This window comes from Heterocephalus glaber, unplaced genomic scaffold (genome assembly GCF_053883595.1).
Source record: "Heterocephalus glaber isolate CG9 unplaced genomic scaffold, H.glaber_assembly_v1.0 deba00001472, whole genome shotgun sequence".
NCBI lineage: Eukaryota > Metazoa > Chordata > Mammalia > Rodentia > Bathyergidae > Heterocephalus > Heterocephalus glaber.
In genome coordinates this window covers 68,884,574-68,904,028 of record NW_028258315.1, presented here as the reverse complement: position 1 = coordinate 68,904,028, position 19,455 = coordinate 68,884,574, and the positions used below count along the sequence as shown (strand labels likewise).

General features: G+C 42.9%; 1 protein-coding gene and 1 pseudogene across 1 annotated transcript in view; both read left to right on the top strand.

Moving 5' to 3' along the window:
* Positions 1-19,455, top strand: part of Fbxl2 (F-box and leucine rich repeat protein 2) — a 101,691-nt gene that overhangs the window by 64,622 nt on the left and 17,614 nt on the right. The window contains exons 6-14 of the mRNA XM_004857852.4: positions 3,813-3,881; positions 3,981-4,076; positions 4,298-4,424; positions 4,516-4,590; positions 6,267-6,397; positions 7,073-7,133; positions 7,995-8,039; positions 8,599-8,655; positions 18,943-19,152. Coding sequence (XP_004857909.1) covers positions 3,813-3,881; positions 3,981-4,076; positions 4,298-4,424; positions 4,516-4,590; positions 6,267-6,397; positions 7,073-7,133; positions 7,995-8,039; positions 8,599-8,655; positions 18,943-19,152 — 871 coding nt within the window. The remainder of the gene's footprint in view (positions 1-3,812; positions 3,882-3,980; positions 4,077-4,297; positions 4,425-4,515; positions 4,591-6,266; positions 6,398-7,072; positions 7,134-7,994; positions 8,040-8,598; positions 8,656-18,942; positions 19,153-19,455) is intronic.
* LOC147826394 (coiled-coil domain-containing protein 90B, mitochondrial pseudogene) lies at positions 12,404-13,198 on the top strand (annotated as a pseudogene).

The window sequence follows — 19,455 nt, the reverse complement described above, 5'->3', positions numbered from 1 at the left end:
TTTTCTATGTGCTTGTTAGCACATACAGCACTGGGCAGTATTATTCAACCCAGCATGGCTTCAAAGAAAGTGCAGAGCAAGCATAGTGCTAAAAAGAATATGCAGAGTGGTAATGAAAGTGACAAGAAGTTGCAGAGCAATAATGGTAAGAAGAAGGTTTTGAATAAAATAACCATTGAACTGAAGAAGGAAATTGTAGAAAAGCATGAGCATGGTATTTGTGTGACTGATCTGGCCTTTGAGTACAAGGTGGTGAAGCTTCAATTTTGAAGAATAAAGATACCATCAAAGGAGCTGATGTGGCAAAAGGAGTAATGATGTTAACCAAGCAGAGGACAAAAGTGCTGGAAGAGGTGGAGAAACTTTTGTTAGTGTAGTTGAATGCAAAACAGCTGGCGGGTGATAGCGTTAGTGAAAGAAGCTATGACCTGTGAAAAAGCCAAGAAATTGCATAGTGATTAACTTCAAGAAAACTCCTCTACAAGTGCAACAGGTAATGAGTAGAGGGTGGTTTGATAAATTCCACAAGATATGTGGCATCCATGGTGTGGTAAGACATGGTGAGGCTTCTAGTTCTGACAAGGCCTCTGAAGAAGCCTACAGGAAAGAATTGATGGGATTCATGGAGGCAGAAGAATACGTTGCTCAACAAGTATTCAACTGTGATGAAAGAGGGCTCTTCTGGAAGAAGATGCCAAATGGAACCTATATCACACAGAAGGAAAAGGCACTGTCAGGGCACAAACTCACGAAGGACAGATTGAGAGATTGGAATGGTGTACATTCAAAGACCCCATGTGCATTCAAGGCCAAATTGCCTGTCATGTGGAGGGCCAGTGTGAAAGCTTGGGTCACAAGGCTGATGTTCATGGAATGGCTGCATGAGGTGTTTGCACTTACCATTAAGAAATCTCTTTCTCACAGCCAGCTGCCTGGAAGGTGCCTTCTTCTGATGGATAATGCCCCAGCAGACCCTGCAGCCTTGGTGGATGAATTGAACCCTGAGTTTGATTTCATAAAGATGAAGTTCTCCACCTCAACATGACACCTCTTCTGCAGTCCACGGACCACAAGTGATCTGCAGCTTCAAGAAGTTGTGCACAAGCCACTCTTCACCAGGTCTTTTAGTGTCACCAAAGATATGTCCTTGACTCTGAAAGAGTTCTGGAAGAAACATTTCAATATCCTCCACTGCATCGACCTTATTGACAAAGCCTGGGAAGACGTCACGTACTGGACCTTAAACTCATCCTGGAGGAAACTGTGGCCAGAATGTGTCACGGATTGTGACTTGGAAGGGTCTGATGCACAGGTAGGGAGGAGACTGTGTCCAAGGGCAAGAGTCTGGATGTTGATGGTGCAGAAGACATAGAGGAGCTTGTTGAGGACCATATGGAGGAGCTGACGACAGAAGTGAGCAGCAGAAGGTGCTTGTTGAACAGAATTCCTCTGAGAAAGAGGAAGACAGGGAGGAGGTTAGCAGTGATGTGATAAAATCCATTAAGGAAAAATGGAATGAGTGCCAGGATTTCTTTGAGAAGCACCACCCCAACTTAACTGTAAAGAACAGTGTTGGATCTGATGAACGATAATATGGTCTCTCATTTCTGGAGGGTTATGCATCTCAGGAAAAAACAGGTGACATTAGACAGTTTTCATCAAAATTGACCCTGCAGCTAAGAGCCACAGAAGAGAGGAAACCCATGAAGGAGATCTCAGATGTCCTTATGGAGGGGGACTCTCCCTCCAAACAATAACCTCCTCCCCACCCACCTTCCTGTCCTCCACACCAAAAGTCACCTCAAGCGAGGTTAGTGTTCTCTCTCTTCATACTGTACTATATTGTTTCATATTTTTGTGATTAAAAAATACGTATAGTTCAGAATGGATTAACCTTGTTTACTTTGACCCTAATGGGAAAATTTGAATCAGCTTGTGACCAGAATTGTGGAACAAATTAAGTTCATGAACTGAGGTATCACTGTATTCTATGGGCTGCAGTTACAATAACTTTTCATATCCTTGTCTGCTATTTCTGACATCTGTGTCAGTTTGGGATAGATTTTTAAAGAATGACTTTTCTGTTCCTTATGAATATGTTTTCCTCCTCCTTTGAAAGCATGATTTTCATTCAATGCCAGACATTGTACATTTTACCTTGTTGAGTACAGAACATTTACGTGTTTCTATAATTACTCCTGGGTTTTGAATTTTATTCTGAGATGCCATTGACTTACTTGGGGATAGTTCTGTTCGGATCTTATTCTTAAAATTTGCTAAGTTTGGGGCTGGGATGTAGCTCAGTGGTAGAGTACTTGCCTGGCATACACAAGATCCTAGTTCAATCTCAGCATTAGAAAATAATTTTTTTGTTAAATTGGACCAAGGCAGTGTTTAGTCTAGAGCAGTGGTGGCGAATATGGCATGCGTGTCACAGTGGGGATGCAGGGCCCTCTGTCGACACGAGAGCAAAGTTACCCCAGCATCACCCCAACATGGATAACAGCTTTGGATAACAGTGTACAAAAGCACACCAAATGCCGACTTTTACCGTTCAATAAAAAGCTGTTTGTATCATTGAAAGTTCTGTTATTGTGTTATTGTCTTTTTCTTTTAAGACAAAAGATGCTAATGTATGAGTTGTTTTTCTCTAACACCTCAGTATTCAGGTCTAATTGCTGTGTTGACACTTTGTGCTAAGTGGGTTTTGGGTTGCAGTTTGGGCACTCGGTCTATAAAAGGTTCACCATCACTGGTTTAGGGATAATTGTCTTCTGCTCCTGAAAGAAGACCTGTCTCAGTACACTACCCAAAGCTCCATGACCTATGTTTTTATTGGTGTGATCAGAGTGGTCACTGTTCATCGCCCTGGACAAGCTTTGCTATTGTTCCCTCTGGTGCTTTTAGCTGATTCTTTCCCCAGCCCTGGGACATTTCCTCATGTACATACTGGTCAGCACTCTGTTGAATTTATCAGAGGGCACCTGTACAGATCCTGGGTTTTTCTTTGTGACATGTTCTCCACTCTGGCCAATGTGGTCTTCCTAGATTTCAGCTTCATCTGCTTATATCAGAGTCCATCAGGCTCCAGTTTGGTTCCCCCTCCTTGCACTTTGGCAGGTCAGAAAGAGCAGATAAGGTGACATCTGCTCCAAGGGCAGGTTTTAGAGGCTTTGGGTACCCCATGGAAGAGTCGGGACTCAATTCTCTAAGATGTGTCGAGGCTGTATCTCAGGAAGATGCAAGTGACATGAGGCAGTCCTTGCTGAATATGTTAAGGGATGCTTTGTTTGCTACCAGCCCACAGGTCACTTAGAAGTTGCTCTTCGTGACTCAGTGTCCTCACCCATAAATGGATGGATCTTGGTACTGATCACATTGCTGACCCCTCTCGGTGGCCAGAGATGGTTTCTTTAGAAAGTCCCATGGGTAACCAGTGGCAACATGGCACAGTACAAGAAAGATTCACCCCCTTGCTTCGGATTGATTTTCCTATAAAGGGGAAGAATCGGGGAACCAGGCCTCCATCTCAGATGATTCATCAAGGTGTAGGTGAAGGAGAGTGGATTGATAAGTAGTCAGTGTAGGGCCTTGCTTCTCCAAATATGGTCTTAGACTAGCAAGGGTGCATCAGGAAGAGAATGTAGATTATACAGCCCCACTCCCTAGCTATGGTCGGAATCTGCAGTGACCAAAACCTGGGCTGATTCCTTTGCTGGTTAATGTTTGAAAAGCAGAACGAATGGTTACAGATGCCCTCTAGTGGCTGCCCAGCAACTTGCATGGAGTTTAAAAGCATGTTCTCATTTTAGGACCTTTGCCCAGAACTGCCGAAACATTGAACATTTAAACCTCAACGGGTGCACAAAAATCACTGACAGGTAAGTAATGAGGATGAGTCTGGGGACTAAGTGGCTGTGGGGAGGGTTGGGGAGAGAAACATGGTTGAAAATATCTTTAGTGCGTCTGCTCTTTTTCAGCACGTGTTATAGCCTTAGCAGATTCTGTTCTAAGCTGAAACACTTGGATCTGACCTCCTGCGTGTCTGTTACAAACAGCTCCTTAAAGTGCATCAGGTAGGAGTGCCTGTTGTTCGTGGTCAAGAAAATACTGAAATGGTGACCACTCTGGTTTATCTGAGGCCTTTCTAATGGTGCCATTAGCGCAAGAAATAGGCAGCTCAATGAGCCCTGGGGTTGTCTCCCTCCCAGAATGGCTGTGGTGTCCTAAATCGAATGTTGATAATACACTTTGCAGAGAGAACGCACAGAGGTGTTTCCCTTCCTTGTTTTCTCAGTGAGGGCTGCCGAAACCTGGAGTACTTGAACCTCTCTTGGTGCGATCAGATCACGAAGGATGGCATTGAGGCACTGGTGCGAGGGTGTCGGTGCCTGAAAGCCCTGCTCCTGCGGGGCTGCACGCAGGTACCAAGGGGCCATGCGGCTGTCGTCCTGTGTGTCAGGGAGCTTGCTGTTACCTAGATTTCATCCTCTTCTGCTTTCTCTGTCTGCTCAGTTGGAAGATGAAGCTTTGAAACACATGCAGAATTACTGCCATGAGCTCGTGAGCCTCAACCTGCAGTCCTGCTCAGTAAGTAGCGCTGCCTACCCCGCGCGCCCTCCCACGGGAGTCTGCACTGGCCCCTGCGGCGATGATTGGCACATGGCCACGTTGCCACACCCCGATTTGTCTTCCTAGGTTCTTATATGATCTGTCTTATCACGAGATAAAAGAAAAACAAGGCATCATCATAATATAAAGCCACTGATATCTCCTTAAAAATAATGAATTTGGTCTTGATTTTTTCAGAGTATTGAGGAAGGATATATATTAGAAATGCTGTGAAATTGCTACTAGTTGTTAGACCTGAACAGTTCATAATAAGATCTCAATTTCTTTTTTTTTTTTTTTTGTAACATATATTGGGAATGATACTGGGCATGTGGTGGTACATGTTTGTAATCTCAGCACTCAGGAGGCTGAGGCAGGAGGGTTACTTCGAGTTCAAGACCAATCTGGGCTACATAGTAAGTTCAAGAACAGACTGAACTACATAGCAAGAACCTGTCTCAGTGCACCCCCCAAAATTAAATAAATTGGGGATAATGACATACCTAATTTTACAGTGGATAAAATGAAATAACAGATGCTGAAATGCTTTGAAAAATAAAGGGCATGTGCAAGAGCAAACTTACATTTTCATCAGGACATAGCCTATAAAAAACACTTCTTCACTGCGGAGTAGATGTTGATAAATAAAAATGATGCTTGTAGTAGCCTCTGAGCTTTTTCAAGGGGAGTGTAGATTTTGAGAAAGGTAAGAGAAAGCCCTTGTATTTGGCTTTTAATGGATGAATCTTAAATCTGTAGAGTCCCTGATGGTAAGAAGAGAAAACAAACTGTCTTCTGGACAAGTCTTGCCTTTATGGAGCTGGGGACTGTTCAAAAGTAGATCCTCAAACTTCATGTAGGATAGCATTGGCAGATAGCTTAAAGCATAATACAAATGTACATGTTTATTTCTACATGAAGTATATTTAAGTGAAGATACTATTTTGAATCTTCATGACTTAATAGAATGCTAAGGCATTTATCAATAACGACTTAATTTTCCTATTTACATATATATGGTTTATATGGTGAATAGATAAGGCATTAATCTGTAGATTGTCAACCAAATATTAATACGTTATTTAGCTCAGTGGGTCTCCTGAGCTCTTCATTTGAGCTGATGTTTTATCATCAGAAATTTTTCCTTGAAAAAAATCAAATCTTTTAAAAAATTTGTTATTTTTTCCACTTTAGTAATGTTTGCAGTACATAGTGACTACATTTACTGTAGAGGACTGGTACATGTACATAACACATTTCAGTTCCCTTCTTTTTTCCCTCATCCCTCCACCTCCCCCAGTTAAATCTGTACTTTTTTTTTTTTTTTTTGGTATCAGGGATCGAACTCGGGTCCTTGAGCTTGTGCAGCAGGCAGCGAAACCACTAAGCTAAATCCCCAGCCCTGTACCTGTTTTTATAACTCGTGAAAATACAAATGGAATCTTAAACTTTAACTTTCCGTCAGTAAAGCTAGAATATTTTAAAGCTGTGCAGAGATAATGCAAGTACATGGCTGCCCTCTACTTCTAATTTATTAGGAGAAAGTGATAGTAACTGGCAACAAACTAATCAAGCGATCAGTAGATCTCAATTTTCTGCACTCCTCTTTCAGTGTTGATGTCCTGTAGCATCTTTTCCTGAACTTTTTTCCCCAGCGCATCACGGATGAGGGTGTGGTGCAGATTTGCAGGGGCTGCCGCCAGCTGCAAGCCCTCAGCCTTTCTGGGTGCAGCAACCTAACAGATGCATCCCTGGCAGCCCTGGGTTTGAACTGCCCGAGAATGCAGTGAGTATGTCATGCTTAGCCAGAAGGGTCTGGATGAGCAGAGCCGGTCAGAGGGCTGCTGGAGTAGCTTAGTGCTTGTGCTTAGCATGTGGGATGCTGGGTTTGATTTCACAAGAAAGAAAAGAAGAGATGGGGAGGGGACAGGAGGGGAGAAGAGGAGAGGAAAGAAGCCAACCAACCTGGCCAGAAATCAGGTCAAAATTATTGCTGTAAGGGAGTGTTAACTTTGAAATGTTACTTATGAATTTTTTCCTCATAAGCACGGGTAACAGAATTATTTCATGTTTTTTCACTGCCTACAGATTATTTAAATTTCCTGTTGGGTAACTCAGAATTTTAATAAATTTGATGATGACTTTTTACTTTGAGTAAAAGTTCATCTTTAAATATTAGATATTTATAAGGAATGTACTGGTACAGAGGGAAGATTCCTGGATTTAGTGTCTGTGTTCTGGATGAGACTTTAGGGTCTTGGGCAGGTTGCATTCCTGCCTAAGCCTCCCTAAGCTCCTTATTGTCCAGTAGAAATAGTTTTTGCACTTTACAGTCCTTAGAGCTAGAAGCAAAAGTGTGTCAAAGAGCAGAAGAAACTCTGGAACGTGCATTGTAAAGTGTGTGTTTCTACTGTTAACCAGCTGGCACTTTCTCTCCCCTTCATGCCTACTTCATTCCCAGAATCTTGGAGGCTGCCCGCTGCACTCATTTGACTGATGCGGGCTTTACACTTTTAGCTCGGGTAAGGGATAGGTTTTTTTAAACCAAACCAAACTGTAATCCACTTTCCTATTTGAGGTGGCAAGGTGTGGCACACACCCGTAATCCTAGCACTGGAGAGGCTGAGGCAAGAAGATCACCATGAGTTCAAGGCCAGCCTGAACTACATAGTGAGACCCTGTCTGAAAAAAAAAAAGAAGACTTGGGGTGGTTTAGGGGTGTAAAAAGCTAGCTTCAGAAAAGCACAAAGTCAGATAGAGCCCTAGGGATGTGCTTTGCATTTTTTCCAGTTGACCAGAAATCTGGCAAGATCCTATGGAGGATTCTGGAAAGGTCTAGACCTCCCTCTCACTTGGTCAGGAGACACCCTTCCCATATGGACCCTAATCTGGCCTCTCTGCATCTTCCTCTAACTAGGCTGGTGCTCTGCCCTCTGCTCCATTTTCAACATTGCCTGTGGACACAGATCACCATGTCACTGTGGGGCCCTCTGTGGGATGGAGGCCAGGAGCCTGTGTCCTGGAGATGCTGATGTACTCCTCCTCCTACCTCTGCTCCTCCCCATGTGTGGATGAGGGCCCTATGCTCATGCCTAGTGGTTCAGTTTTACCTGCTGATATCTAGGAGCCACTGGGAAGGTCCAAGAAACTCTCCAAGTTGAGAAAAAGAAATGTAGTCAGGGTAACCCCATTCCTATTCCCAAGCTGTCTGTGACTCAAAGACACCAGCTCAGAAGTGCTGGTTCACTGGGTGCTCCAGGAGCAGGGCACACTATTTAATGGAAGAGAATAGGACCCTGGTGGTACTCGGGGGGACGAGTGAGAGTCCAGTGTTGCCCTACCCAGGGACCCACAAAGCAGGTGTGTGTTGTGGACTCTTTCAGAATTGCCATGACCTGGAGAAGATGGATCTAGAGGAATGCATCCTGGTGAGTGGACTCGGAGAGACCCCGAAGGGTCCCTGATTGAGCCAGGAACACAGACCACCTGTGGTCTCAATCCTTCCTCTTCAGTGGAGGTGGTAGGGTTAAGGGAACCCTCTAGGGCCATGGTAGTGGAATGTGCAAACTTGTGACTGTTCCCAGTCACCAGACAGAATTACAGCAAATAAATTCAAGATAGCTCCTTCATTTGCCAAGGATTAAAATGAAAAAAACCTTCTATTTTTTCACAGACCTTGAGGGAGGAATAAGCTTGCATGTCCAGTGCTGAGGAGACTCCAAGGAGCTCTTCTCGTCTACTCCCTCTTTATCCCCTGCCCCCAGGCCCCCTGGAGGTACCAGAGGTGAGACCAAAGGACAGTTTTGCATCTCCAGGAGCAGACAGATTTGAGGGTACTGGTGAAGACAGGCACTCCCAGACAGTGTGTCTGGATGAATTTTTAATTCTCTTTTGTACCTTTTGAGCCCCATGTTCAGGAGAAGCCAGGATTAGGCACAGTATTAAGCTCTGGCATAGCAGCCACACTGACAGCATGTTTTTCCCCAGATAACTGACAGCACGCTCATCCAGCTCTCCATTCATTGTCCTAAGCTGCAAGCCCTGGTGAGTCTTTTGAGTGTTTTGTGTGACATTATTCATCTCTTAAGAAAGAAAGGACCCTCCAACAACAGCAGAAAGTGGGGTGGATTCTCATTCTTTAAACGTAACATCAGCCTTGGTTTCAAAGATCTTCTAGTTGGGCTCACTTGGGAGCAGGGTATCTGAACATTACTGCTTTCATTGTGCGGTATGAACCCAGTGGGGATTCATGTGCTGATCACAGCAGTCATGCTCATGTTCATCTTGTCAGGCATGATATTTACCATGTTAAAAGGTTACAATCCAGTACAAAGATCGGAGCACCCTTCTGTTATATTTACATTTCATATCTGTACATCTGTAGAAATCTGAATATATTCTAGGATATGTATTTGGATCTTTTAATGGATCCAAAATGAGTCACTGGCACTCTCAGGCCTGCAGACCTTTCCACATTTCACACCTGGATGTTTGCTGGGAGCCGGGGCAGGGGCAGAATCACCATCCATTGAGCAAGGCCACGAGTGGGAATCTGTGCCTTTCCCATTGCATGACGGCCCCATTTTATCAGTGAAGAAACTGAGGCTCCACGTGGGGAAGGGACTGGCCCACAGCTGCATAGTTGCTCGAGTCCCCAGATCTCTTGGCCTCCCCTGGGTCTGGTCTTCCCCTGCCCTGAGGATGCACACAATAGATTTTTCCTAAGGCAGCTTTCCCCTCTGTCTTCTCTAACACTTGCAGTCTCCTCAGGGGCTGGAGTTCTATAACACTGGTAAAGCATCATTTGGCCTTGAATTACTTACCTCACCAACTTTCTTTCTACATCCTCTTAGGGACAAGTGGCTTGACTTTGGATGCCTCTGGAACATTTTTTAAGATTTGGATCTGATTTCAGAGGTTAGTCAGATACACAGCCACATCCAAATTCTCTGTGCAAATTACTGTATTTCCCTCTAAATATTACAAATAATTTTATAGTTATAATGTTTTTAACCCCCAAATTAGTTTAGGAATTGCTTTGGGATTGACAGAAACTAACTCAGATGTGCTTTCTGCTTTTTTTTTTGCTTTTTTTTTTTTTAATGCTTTCGGCTTTTATCTCCTTACCCATTTTTCTCCAAAGATCTTCAACCTCTCACAAATGTGGGGTAATTTTGGAGCCCAGGGCTTTACTTTCTCCCTTACCTTCTGCTTCTCTGCAGCCGCAAAGGCATTCTCTGTCCTTTTCCAAGATGTCTGCTCCCTGAGGACAGAAAGAGCTCCCTTCTCACCACAGCACCAGCACCCTCTCCACAAGGCCCATGAGGGAAAGACACTCTGGATTCTGTATTGGAACAAAGTAGGACATAAACAAATCCAAGTCTCCAGTCAGGCACAGCAGCTGCTGTGCTGCGCTGTGCTGTGTGAGTGGTGAGGGCCATCCGCACAGCTATGCCATGTAGGCCCCAAGAACTGCAGCAGCGCTTCTCAGGAGGAGGCCAGCTGCCCCAGCCCCGCCACAGCTCCACCACCAAAAGCTGCTGTGGAGGAGACGGAGCCGGTGAGGGTCCCTGCAGTCAGTACCAGCAGGCCCTATCCCCAAGTCCCAGTGGGCACCCACAGTACAAAGCAGTCTTGTCAAGGCCGCTGGCCAGCTCCTCCGGTGCTCGCCACCAGACAGAGTCCCCCTCGTTGGAGCAGATTTTAAGGAGAGGTTCAGGACCCCGGGGAAGATGAGAACATCTAGATTCCTTAGGCCATTACTCACAGCAGCTTTGACGCCAAGTGGCTTGAATTTGTTTTTTACATTTCAGTTTGGGCTGGGGATTTAGTTCAGTGGTTCTGGCCCCTGCCTCCCAAGCGCAAGGTCCCGAGTTCGATCCCCGGTACCAAAAAAAAAAAAAATTGCTATCTGTACATTTCAGTTCAAATTCTGTTCTGCTCCTGGCCTCTTAGGGGGCACTGACAGGGTGTGGGACACACCCATACACACTTCTGACTCTTAACAGACTCCTAGCCGCCTAGTGGAAGTGGGAGAGGGGTTTAGCAAAAATAAGCTTGAGTATAGCATCCTCCCTTATCTGCCATTAGTGAACTTCCTTAGAAATGTTCTCTGTGCTTGCTTTTTTCTTTTCTTTTCTTTTTTTTTTTTTCTAAATGAGGTTTCACTATGTTGTTCAGGCTAGTCTTGAATTCATGGGCTCAAGCAATCCTCCTGCCTCAGCCTCCCAAGCAGCTAGGACTAAACATGTGTACCATTGTCCCCATATTTTCTTGCCCATCACTGACTTAAATACTTGAGCAAATCTGTGAAAAGGGCAGAATTTTGTTGGGACTATCTGGAAAAATAAACACAAATTTTGAAAGAACAAATGCAAGTTTTGAGTTCCAGGAAAATGAAATAGATGCACTACTTCCATTCCTCGTGCTGAGTACAACCAGTATCCCTGCAATTACATAGAAAACAAGTCTAAAGACTAACAGATCAAGAGAAGGTGGCAAGGCCAGCTAGGGACCTCAGAGCACAAGCAAGCAGCATGGTATTAAGTTCCCTGAATTCTGTTTTTGTTTTACTTCATATACCCCAGGCTGGGCACTATACAACTGACAACCCAGAAATGCCAAAAGTTTCAGGAAAAAAATTCCTAAGAAGAGCATGCTCTGTCTAATCAAAGGTCCAAGACAGAAAACTTTTAGACAATAACCACTCTATCCAGTACAGAGGAAAACCTGCAGTACCATCCCTACCTCTGCCAGCAGAGATGGAGTAGGGCAGCTGGGAGTCTTTCATCTTTGCCCAGAGGTAATGAGTGGCCTCCTGCCCACCAGTAGTGTCCCTGCAGACCACACAGGCACCTAGACTTAGACCCCCACCAGAGGACCGCAAGGCACCTCTCTGCTTCCTTCCGAGTGAGGGGTGTCTGGAGGGAGTCTGAATGCCACCTCCTTCCATCAGTAACAAGGTCCCTGCCACATGGAATCAGCTAATGCTGACTGAGAACTTGGACTTCTGCCCCTCCCTGATAGCAACAAGTCATCACTGTCCCTTCTACCACCAGCACAGTGTCAGAGGCAGCCTGTTAAACAGAAGATTTAGGTTGGGGTTTAGCTCACATGACAGCACTTCTTTACCATGGACAGGGTCCTAGGTTTAATCTCCAGGACTTAAAAAAATTAAGACATGGAGTGTGCTAACAGTCAGAATATCCTGCCAATAGGAAACACTCATCATACCAAGAATAAGAAAAATCTGAACTTGTATGAGAAAAGACAATAATACCAAGATGATACAAATCTCAGAATCATGAGAGGAATTTTAAAGCAAGCATGATAAAAATGAACACATTTGAAACAAAAAGTGTCAGCAAAGAAATGCAAGATATAAAGAAGTATATAGAAATTTATAAAAACATAATCAAAATTCAATGGATGACCTTAAAGCAAAATGGAAAGAATCCATGAATTTGAAGGTACAACCCTAGAAATTACCCAATATAGGCAATAGAAAATAGACTGAAGAAAAGAAGAAAAGGCAATGCCTCAGTGCCTGCTGGAACTATAACAAAAGATGTAACATTCATATCTGCACAATCTCAGGAGAGAGGAGAGGAAAAACATGGAGCTGAAGGCATGGCAGAAGATTCCCCAAATCTGGCAAAAGACAAACATCTCCAGATTCAAGAAGCTGATACAACCCTGAGTAGGGAAAAAACCAAAGAGATTCACACCAGGGGACATCGTAATCAAACCTGTGAAAAGTAAAGGTAAGGCCCGCCTTCCGCTTCCTGCCCCTAGGAAAGCTGAGAACATGAGGTGTCGCTGGGCTTGGCGCCTCTTGCACACCGGTGGCAGCGGGGACCTCTGGGTTTCAACTCCGCGCAGCTGTTTCTCGCTGGCCCTGTGGAGAGATTTCTTGACCACCACAAGCAAGGAAGTATATGATAGGAGGCCAGTGGACATATAACACCTTTACAACAAGGGAAATTAACTTTTGATACCCATGCATTGGTTCAGGATTTAGAAACTCATGGATTTGACAAAGCACAAGCAGAAACAATTGTATCAGCCTTAACCACTTTAATGTCAGCCTGGATACTATCTATAAGGAGATGGTCACTCAGGTGCAACAGGAAATAACAGTTCAAGAGTGAATGGCTCCTTTGGATTCTATCAGGAAAGATAAGGACTTCCTAGAAAAAAGTGAATTTGTAAATCCGAGAGCAGAGAATGAGAAAATGAAAATTGAATTAGATCAAGTTAAACAACAACTGATACATGAAACCAGCCGAATCAGAGCAGATAATAAACTGGACATCAACCTAGAAAGAAGCAGAGTAACAGATATGTTTACAGATCAAGAAAAGCAACATATGGAAGCAACCACAGAATTTACCAGAAAGGATACCCAAACCAAAAGTGTTATTTCAGAGACCAGTAATAAAATTGATACTGAAATTGCTTCCTTAACGCTGATGGAGTCTAACAAACGAGACAATTCGTTATCTTGCAGCCTCAGTGTTTACTTGCTTGGCAATAGCTTTGGGATTTTTATAGATTCTGGAAGTACTACTAATGCTGCTACCACTGCTGCTAATGACTTCTTAGAACACTATCCCAGGACACATTTTCTTTCAACACTGTCTGTTGCTGAAGAAACTTATTACAAGATTATCCAAGTATATATGGACTAGAAAAGTGTTTCATGTATTTCAACTTGATTTTGTCTTTATGTTGAAAAGCTGTCATCCAAAACCTGATTTGAGATGAAAGAGCATTCTGTCCCCAACTTTTGATAGTTCATAGAAAAGGAACCAGAATTTTCTTGTGTTTGAACAACTTTGTAAATAAAATTTTGTTGATATCTGCTGAAAAAAAAAAAAAAAAAAAAGTTAAGCACTCCCCCTGCCTTTTTTCCACTGCTAAAGATTGAACCCAGGCCTTGCACTTGCTGGGCATGCTCTCTACCACTGAGCTACATACATCCCAGAGCCCAAGAAAATAATGGGGGTGGGGGGCTGTCCATAGACAGGAGAAGCAGTTCAAGAAACAGCAGATCTCTCATAAGGAACAACAGAGGCAGAAAGAAGCACAACACTTCAACTGCTGAAAGGGATTCTCAACCTACAGTTCCATAACCAGTGCAAATTTCCTTCAGACACAATGGGGAAATCAAAGTATCTCAGATAAAAGAAAACTAAGAAAATCTGTTGCCAATGGATCTACTCTGAAAGAATGGCTAAAGTTCTTTAAAAAGAAAGGAAAGGAAGTGTTGGGAGAATGTGAAGAAATTGGAGCCCTTGGGCACTGCTGTGGAAATGTAAACTGGTACGGGTGCTGTGGAAAAGAGTATGGAAAGTCCTCAGAAAACTCAAAATGGAACTGTATGATCCAGCAGCAGTATTTCTGTATATAAGCAAATGAATGGAAAGCAAGAACTTGAAGAGATACCTGAATATAAATATTCATAGATGACTCCAAGTATCTTTTTCCACTTACATATTGAGGCATCTAGTCAAATTCATAGAACGTAAGGTAGAATGGTAATCTCCAGGGAACAGGAGTTAGGAAAATGAAGAGTTGCTTAATGGATATATCAGTTTTCCAAGATGAAAAGATTATGGAGTTTCACTGCACAGTAATGACAATATACTTAATAAAACTCACTGTACAGTGAAAATGCTGAAGATAGTAATCAATAACAAAAAGATAACAGCAAATTTTCTGAAGACTTCTAAATAAGCCATGAGTCAGGTTGAGAAATTTTTTAAAAACAGATTTAACTGAGTGAAAATAAAAAGAAAACATATGCAGATTTATGGGATACAGCTAAAGTAGTGCTAAGGGAAATTTAGGGCACTGAATACATTAAAAAAATAATAATAATAAGTTGGCTGGGGATTTAGCTCAATGGCACCGCACCTGCCTGGTAAACGCAAGGTCCTGAATTCAATTCCCGGAACTGGAAAAAAAAACAACTAAGTCTCAATTTAAACTTTTACCCTTAAGAAACCAGAAAAGAAAAGGAAAATCTAAAAAAGGAAGGTTATAATAAAGATGGAAATCAATGAAATTCAAAAGAAAATACATTAGGTGAAAATCCATGAAATGGAAAGCTGCGAAAACCAGGCTGAGTGCGGTGGGACAGACTTGTAAGCCTGGCCACCTGGGAGGATGAGATGGGAGGATCGCAAGCTCGCAGCCAGCCTGGGTAACACGGCAAGCCCCCATCTCAAACAACAACAAAGCAAACGGTCTTCAAGAGTACAGAGAAAGGACACAAATTGTTGATATGGAGAGTGACATAGCGTATCACTAGACTTGCAAGATATCAAAAGGAAAATAAGAGAATACAAGTTGCATATCACTTATCTGAAATGAGAGGGGCCAGACAAGTGTTTTGGATTTCACATTTTTTTAAATTTTGGAATATTTGTGTATGCGTAATGAGGTATCTTGGGGACGGAACTCAATCTAAACACAGAATTCATTTTATACCTTGTACACATTAGGTTAGGCATGGAATTTTCTATTTGTAGCATCTTGTTGGTGTTCAAAAAGTATCAGATTTTGAAGCATTTCAGATTTTCAGTTTAGGGATCCTCAACATTTACTAGAAACAACTCTATAAATAAATTTGACCACATAAGTCAAAAGGAGCAGCAGCTCATTTGATATAAAATAGATAATAGCTATAGAACTGCCAAAGAAATTGAATTTCTAATTATAAACCTCCCCCAAAAGAAATGTTCACATCCAGATGGTTTCACTGGAGAATGTACCAAACGTTTTAAAGGTATTTATACCAATTCTACACAATCTCTTCGAGAAAACAAATGAGACCAGCAATATGTTGATATCAAAACCAAACAAAAACAGTAGCAAAAAGGAAAACTACCTATTGGTATCCTTCATAAATATGGAAGCAAATTACCTTAATGAAACACAGAAAAAGAATGTGACAAAAATCCAAAAGAAAAAAATTTTAAGTGCCAAGAATACAAGAGAAAAATCTCCCATTTTTCAGCCCCCAGTGACTATGCTGCTCCCAAGGACAACTGCTTGGCCAGTGTCTGTATTCTCCTGGAGAGTTTCTGTGTGCAAGAGATGACTCTGCCCCCGCCACTCCTATCTCCCCTGTTCTCTGTCCCACACCCATGGGAGCAGAAGACACCTGCGGAGGTCACCTCAGAGCAGTTCCACCTCCCGCTTTGCATCTGCCACCCAGACCACCCCTGCTGCCTCTGGCTCAGCAGTGTAAGCTGCTCCCTTGAGGAATGCAGCATTCCTCATCAACCCATGTCTACACAATGCTTACCAACTTTTCGGGAATATTTTCCCACCTAACACTTCTCCTATAAACAGAAACAAAACCAGCTTTACCCTCCATCATGTGCTGGGGATGAGTGGCCATGCAGGGAGGGGGGAAGAGGCTGAGGCCACCCTGAGCAAGCTGTGACTGGCAGGGCTCAACTTCTTTCAGCTACATCTACATCTGTAAAACTGGACTAACTCTCAACAGGATTATTTTGAAGAATAAATGAGGTAATATATACACAGTGGTGGCTCGAAGCAGACGGCTTGGTCTGTTGGCTGCTTTGCTGTGTAAGTCATGTTGGCCACAGATTTTCCTGTGGGCTTGGAACAGAACAGGGCTGCTCTGATTCCTTAAATGAGCTTTTGAAATTTATATACTGATAAATACTTGCTTATCCAACACATCAGTTTTTCAGTTAATTTAAGTGTCTACATGGTCCCAGATGCTGTTAACATCTTTCACAATTCCCCTGTATTAAAAGGGTGGCATCCATACATTATCTCCATCCATCCTTTCTCCAAACTATGTGTGAATATATACACATATCCGGGGGGGGGTTTATAAACAAATTTTTGGTGGTGCTGGGAGAACCAAACCTGTGGCCTCCAGTATGCTAGGCAAGCACTTACCACTGCGCTACTACCCGAACCCCAAAATTGTATTTCTCAATTTATCCATTTTAGAAAGCCTGCTGAAAAAGCTGTGAGGAGGTCTTCATGTCAATTCTAAGGGCAAACCGGTGAACAGCTCTGGTTACACACATACTGGTTGGTTTTGTGTAGTGTGGTTGGATTCATGAGAAAGGAAACTCTGTGTTGTTAAGATGGAGCTGAGGAATCTTTCCAGACTTGCGGTCTGTTTCTCCCCCTTTCCTTCCCTCTAGATTGTGCTCAGCTGCCTATTTCTCATATTCAATATCAATCTCTTGGGTTCTTTTTTCCCTCAGCAGGAAACTTCCCACCCATAAACTAGTATCTGTATTTATCACCAGAACTCACCTCGGGTCCAAATTACTAGGCATTTCCTTATCCCAAAGAATGTAGTAGCCTCCTGTTTGCTTTCCAGTCTGTCCACTTTTGCACTTAATATTTGCCAGTCAGAGTGGTTTATTTTTTCATTTTTCACTAAAGTATATAGAAAAGTACCTTTATCATTATTGTGTAGATCAATGCATTTCCATAAACAATATTCCCAGATTAACTATCAACATTACTATGATCCTAGAAAGCTCCCTTCCATTCATTTAACTCAAGGGTGGTGACTTCCAGTAACATTTATTAGCTTTTCCTGTTTTTTTAAAATTTTGCATTTTAATTGTTGAAATTGTTAGTGAATGAATGTACTCATTTGTCTGTTTTTAGCACTAATTAATGTATAAATTCATCCATATTGTTGTGTACAGCTGTACATTATTCATCCTCACTGCTTGCTTTACTGAATAGACATACTAATTTATTTACTTTTTCTACTGTTGAAGACTTTAGTGTTTTCTAGTTCAGGGCTATTAGAACCAGAACTGTTATGCTTTTCAGTTAATACATACATGTACTGTAGTCCGATATCCAAATTGCCCTTACAATCTGAGTCTCAGTTGCTCTACATCCTTACCAACATTAACTTTCCATCTTTTTTCATCTTAATTATTCTGTGCAGTGATGCTGATCCCCCTTTTTTTCTTTTTCTTTTTGAAAAACATGTAACATTGCATCCCTAACTACTTAGAATAAAAATAAGATTTGCTTATATGGCCCGCATGGCTCTTTCATCTTGGCCCAACCTACCTGTTTCCATCTGCATACTCTTAACCAAATGATGCTGACTTTCTTCCCAAACTCTGCTTACCACTCTCCTGTGTGCCCTTCCTTTCCCAGCCTTGCTCATAAGCTCTTAGCCCCTCATCATTACTTCAGATACCAACTCAGTAGTCTCTCCCTCAAGTCAAATCCCACTATGACATGCTCGCTGAGCCTCTCTTCAGCATCAGTTTGTTTACTTAGTGTGATTTCATTTCTCAACACTATACTCTGGGCTCTACCACTGCACAAAAGGGTATTTTTCCTTGCCGTTGCACACAACACACCTGGCCCAACTTGGTGTATTTGAGGGATAAAATGAATGACAGGAACTTAATGCAGTGTCTTTTGCCTCTGAAGAGATTTTGTTAGGCTGAATATTGTATTTGATATGTACTGAGGGAAACTATCATATCTGAAACTATATTGTCAGTGGGCCGAGGATTTAGCTCAGTGGTTCCACCACCTGCCTCACAAGCACAAGGACCTGAGTTCGATCCCCGGTACCAAAAAAAAGAAACTATATTGTCTATATTGATCTGAATTATCTTATGCATCCTTCAGAGATGCTCAGTACACATCTGAGTCATGGCTGTTTGCTCAACGGAGGACATTAGAATCATTCACTAGCTTCCACCTAGAATTAGACATTAAAACTGTGCTCAAGGATATAAACTCTTAAAAATTTCATCTTTTTAGCCAAAAGGTGAAAAAACAAAACAAAACCCCATTGTCTCATTGCAGCTTTGGGGCCCATGACCAAAGAGCCCCAAGGCTGTCTGATCCTCGCCTGATTCAGCAATGCCTTAGTCCATTTTGTGCTGCAGCAGAGTATCAGACTGGGTACCCAATAAACTGAAATTTCTTAAGTTTGAAAGCTGGAAGGATAGCCTGGCAATCCGGTGAGGGTGTTTTTGCTGTGTTATCTCATGGAGGAAGGTAGAAGGGCAAAGGGGCAGAGGGGAAAGAGAAAACTTGCAGCCTGGATCCCTTTTTATAATTGGCATTAATACATTCATGCCGGTGGCACTGTGACCTAAAACACCCATTACAGTCCACTTCTCAACACTGTTGCATGGGGGATTAGTTTCCAGCATCTGTTTTTTAAGGGATGTTTTCAAACACAACAGCATTTACTCTGGGATGCTTTATGAGCTAGGATCCCTACTTTCACTAGGCCTGGAGCCATGGAATGAGTGTTCTTCGAACATCTTGCTGTTTCAGAGCCTGTCCCACTGTGAGCTCATCACAGATGATGGGATCCTGCACCTCAGCAACAGCACCTGTGGCCACAAGAGGCTGAGGGTCCTGGAGTTGGATAACTGCCTCATCACTGACGTGGCCCTTGAGCACCTGGAGAACTGCCGTGGCCTAGAGCGCCTTGAGCTGTATGACTGCCAGCAGGTCACTCGCGCAGGCATCAAGCGGATGCGGGTAGGTGTGCGCCAGGAGGGTGGGTCTCACCTGGCATAACTACTAAGCAACAAAGGATACATCAGGGATCGGAATCTATTTTCTGTTCTAGCCTAAGCCAACAGGTGGGCAAACTGATCTGGTTTACACAGATGTCATCTTTAAAATTCCACTGCTCAGACCCCACTCTGGAAGATTCAACTCACATGAGTCATTTAAGGTGGAAGTCCCATGTAGTCAGGTAATCAGCACCCACATAAGGAAGGTCTCTGTCCAGGGCAGGCAACTTAAGGTCACTTCACTGCCAGTGAGAGGTAGAACAGT